We start from the raw sequence: 4791 nt of genomic DNA, 5'->3' as shown, positions 1-4791 counted from the left end.
ACTCCCAGGGTGCCTCGCACCACGGCCGTTGGCGGCAGTGGGGGTTTGCCGACCACGCCGGGTTCAAAATCCGCCTCCCCGGCTTCTCGGGAGTCTCTCGCCCCGCCCGCCCAGGCCCCGCCCCGAAGCCGCCATGCGGTCGTGGCCGAAGGAAGGACGTCGTTTCCGATTTCACTAGCTACATGTTTTATTAACGTCCGATTATCACAGAGACCGGAAGACATTAGCGAGCATGAGACAAGTGGGGCCGTGCAGTCGGGTCACGCGGCCCCAATCTTCTCGGCAGGGCCGGTCACCGCCGCGGCCGAAGCCTTTGAGGCCCACTCGAGGTAGCGCACGCCCGCCGGCCACAGGGGCCCAGCCGTTCGGGGGCGGGGAGGGGTGTCCCAAATGCTTAGAAAGGCGCCTGCGCACAACTCCGAAGCGCCCGCTGCGAGGAGCAGCCGGCGGCCCTGAACCGAGCTCCGCCTCCAGAACCGCCGACCCGGTCACAAATAATTCCACTGATGACGTGCCTCGAGTTTTAAGAACGATTGTATGCATTTCAAGAGGCAGAAAAAATTCAAGGATTATTCCCAAGGTAACATTCCATAATTCGTATATCAAACTCCTGATTTGTGAAACAGAATAGTATTCAAAGTCAAGCACAGCAGCAAAACCAGCTTTTGTAATATAGTTAAGAATATTTAAAACCATTCCCCCCCTGCAGCTTTTCTCCACAGTCTTCACATACTTTTAAATGACTGTCCATCAGCGTAAGGGGAAACATTTTCCTGCCTCCCTTTAGGAATTAGGAGTTAAGGATTTGCATTTCACCTGTGGAGCTCCGCTTCACCTGTCCTTACCTAAATAGCTCTCTTCTATAGTTCCTAGCATTTACGATCTCATCTTAGAAATGGTACTGAAAATTTGAATGTAAAATGTGGCTAGATCAAGTTTAAAAACAAACACACCCTAAAATGCTAAGTCCTTGTTTTACAAGGTGATTTGATTCAGGAGTCCTATCTGATTATACAGTAAGACAAGTCTGATGACAAAACATGTCAAAATGACTGAATCGGGTGAATCTACAAGGGAGCCCTAAAGATTTGAGAATTCAAGTCTTCAGATTTCAGGTTTCCTAGTGTCACTCCTCACCCCTCACCTCACCTTATTAAAAAGGGGATGTTTTGGGCCTGGATCTGGGATTTTCAAAAAATATATTAGTATATGTGTTAAAAGCTTATTGACTCAAACTGAGGTTTTCCAATATAAACAGAAAAACTGAAATTCTGAAAAGGCTAGAGGGCTTTTTAAGTTAACTGGGCAACATACCAAATCGTGCAGGAACTTGTAATTTAATAACTATTATCATTCAAAGGTAAAGGTACCTTTAGATATGAAAAACTCATTTATAGCAAGGGACTACCTGATTAAAGCAATTGTGAAGTACCTGAATTCAATCACTGTGCTACAATAAGTACACTCTCTATAAATGAAGATAAACTGATATATAACAAGACTGCCTCAAAGCACAATGTAATTACAAGGGGACTTTGGATAAAGTTCTCTGAGACAACTCGAGCTGAAAAGAAATACTGAATATTATTCAGGCATTACAGAACAACACAATTCACAAAACACCAATGGCAGAGACTAATCAGTGAATCCACAAATCACCTGAATTAAATGCACATTTAGTTTTAAGTTTCCTATACTGATCAAAATAAAGCATTTCTTCAAAAATGCTTTGACATTTGCATCAACATTATCTACAAAAAGCTTAACTAAGTAAAATTATTTAATTCATTACACAGTGATTCTGAATTTGATTAACTGGAGGATCTGAAAGTTATGTTTACACTAACATCTAGCTAATATAAGCAAATGAAAAAGTAGACAAAATATTTCCAAGTTTGGCTTAAGAAAGCAAATTAAAAATAATTTAGAATCGTGTTTGCACAAAACAAACGATGTAAATTTTAAGTGTTTTATTAAAGTAGCTTCCAATTATTGCCTTTAGTACTATTTGCACTTGAAGAGAATGAAAATCTTAAGTTTTATAAAATTTAGTTTTTACTTATTGAGACTGATTCCAAATTAATGAGGTTTTACCATCATAAGGTATCAAAATCCAAATTCATTCTTCCCTTAATTTTAAAAGATTCTTTGCTTTGATTAAATCAGTGCAAAATACCGATCTCGGTGAATTAAATAGTATAAAAAGTTCTGCCTGAGTTAGTTAAGAAATAAAACTTGATATACTAGGTCTTTCTGATATTTGCAATCTCCTTACAACTTTAACATGATCACAGATTTCTTGTACAGTGTTTACTGAGTCTTGATCTGATAATCACTCCACAAATACATCTTGGCAGAATACATATAAGCATTATTACTGAAATAATGGATCTATATTGCAATAAGGATAACATTAGATCTGACACTCTAATTTTTTCCTTTTGCCTCTTTCCCACTAACTCAGATATTGTCACATTCTTGATTGACAATAAAATAGTATTGCTGCCTAACTAGAACTTAAGTATCACACTTAAAAAAGGTTAATCTTCCTCCAAAAAAACCTATAGTAATGATATTTTTGAACTTGAGATTCTTACATTAGCAGTTTTACCTGGACAAATTTCTTTAGTGCTATTCCTTTAGTTTGCAAAGATTTCTTGGTTTTATACAATCAGATTCAAATCAAGTAGAATTCTAGGACCAATAGATTTCACCAGGCAAATATCACAGACAGTATAAAAGTGACTTCTGTTACATAGATATCAATGAAATTACAAAGTTCAATTAAAAGTTACATCCTTAAAATCTTTGCTATTAAACTGTGCAAATCAGACTTTAATAGAAAGGGACTTTTTAGCATTTCAGATAAAAGTTCATTAAGAGCACAACAAAAACTACACTTGTACCAATGAGTTGCTAACCTGTGTGGGTCTTCATTTCCTTTTTTTTATCCTCCCGTTACAGTGACTCAGGAGAGTTGTTCTCTATTTCCATTCAGAAAAGATGTTTCCCTTGCACCTCTGGCAGAGAAGCATCAACCATACTATCTTTAGGGTGCCATTTATTCATTTTAACTTTGAAGTGCTACTTTTATTCTTAATCCTCACAGAGGTTAACACTGCTTCTCATTGGGAAGGATATAAATAGGAAAGCAGTTACAGTGCTCTTTTAGTTAAAACTAAAGCAATAAGGTCCATTAAGTCAGTTTTTTAATCATATTAGGAAGATGCTGCTAACAGAAAGCTTGGGCTGGGAAATATTATTGGGACATAAGGTATTTCTTCCCATAATATGTACGTGCCAAAGGAGAAAATGAATAGAATGGGGGAAAAGGTGGTCCTAACCTTTGAGATGAGCCTCTTTTCTCTAATCCAGGTCTTTAGGTCATACTTTTTGAGGAAGTCCCAACAGTAGAAGGGTAACAAAAGTTGTGGGGCACCTACAAATTGAGGTTCTACTACTCCTCAAAATAAACCTTTTGTGTAAAAACACTTCATGCTTAAAATATATTCAGTGATTAGCAGTTATAACTTGAAAAGTCAACTACTTAGTAGTTAAAAACTGCTAATTATCAGAGGCCAAAGACCATAGAAATTAGCAGTACTGTGAAAAGAAGCTATATTTTTACAAAGCTTTTCTGAATGCTTAAAAAGTCTCTCATTATTAATTGCACTTAAGACACATCCGTTTTGCACTCAATTTCTCAAATATTTCCATTTTTCTTCATTTATAAAAAGAGGAAAAGGACCAATTTATTATTTGTTCTAAGGCTATCAATATTTGATAAGATTCAATTCAGGATGTAATTATCCAGTATAAAGGAAGGAAAGCATCTAGGCTTTCTGGAGCTGGTGGACATAACAGATTTTACAGTTTAGACTGCATTGGCTTCAGGTATTTGTGATAAGATTCATGAACCTGAGAGAAAGGAAAAGAAAAAGTTAGTACTAGCATGGTATTAAATTATTTTCTAATTTTCTTTTTTTAATTAATATTTTATTTGTTTTCCAATTATATACAATAGTAGTTTCTACCTATCATTTTCTGTAAGGTTTTGAATTTTACTATTTTTCTCCACCCTCCTGTTCCTCCTTTCCTCCCACCACAGAAGGCAGTCTGATAATCTTTACATTGTTTTCATGCTATACATTGTCAAAATGGAATCTGTTGGGAGAGAAATCATATCCTTGAGGAGAAAATAAAATATTAGAGATAGCAAAATTATGTAGTACATAAGACACTTAAAGGGAATAGACTTTGATCTTTGTTTAAACTCCACAGTTCTTTCTCTGGGTACAAATGGTATTCTCTTTTGCAGGTGCTCTAAAATTGTCCCTGATTATTGCATTATTGGAATGAGCAAGTCCATCAAAGTTGATCATCACCCCATGTTGCTGTTAGGGTGTACAATGTTCTTCTGGTTCTGCTCATCTCACTCAACATCAGTTCATACAAGTCTTTCCAGGCCTCTCTGAAATCCCACCCTCCTGGTTTCTAGGAGGGTGGGATTTTTTATATATATCTATATCTATATATATCACACACACACTACAATTTGTTCAGCCATTCACTAATTGATGAACATTCACTTGATTTCCAATTCTTTGCCACCACAAACAGGGCTGATATGAATATTTTTGTATAAGTAATGTTTTTACCCTTTTGCATGATCTCTTCAGGGTTTGCATCAAAGGGTATGCACATTTTTATTGCCCTTTGCGCATAATTCCAAGTTGCTCTCCAGAGAAGCTGGATGAGTTCACAGCTCCACCAACAATGTATTAATGTCCC

At 37.0% G+C, this 4791-nt stretch overlaps 1 protein-coding gene across 3 annotated transcripts in view; it reads right to left on the bottom strand.

Moving 5' to 3' along the window:
• Positions 1-162: 162 nt before the first annotated feature.
• The window catches only part of ACOX1 (acyl-CoA oxidase 1), a 46593-nt gene continuing 41964 nt past the window's right edge, over positions 163-4791 (bottom strand). For all 3 annotated transcript variants that reach the window (XM_074224537.1, XM_074224538.1, XM_074224539.1), the window contains one exon: positions 163-3918. In XM_074224537.1, coding sequence (XP_074080638.1) covers positions 3868-3918 — 51 coding nt within the window. In that variant the 3' untranslated portion in view covers positions 163-3867. The remainder of the gene's footprint in view (positions 3919-4791) is intronic.

The sequence above is a fragment of the Macrotis lagotis genome, chromosome 2 (genome assembly GCF_037893015.1).
Source record: "Macrotis lagotis isolate mMagLag1 chromosome 2, bilby.v1.9.chrom.fasta, whole genome shotgun sequence".
NCBI classification, from domain to species: Eukaryota; Metazoa; Chordata; class Mammalia; order Peramelemorphia; family Peramelidae; genus Macrotis; species Macrotis lagotis.
Note: the sequence above shows the minus strand (reverse complement) of the source record. Positions and strands in the feature narration are given on the sequence as shown.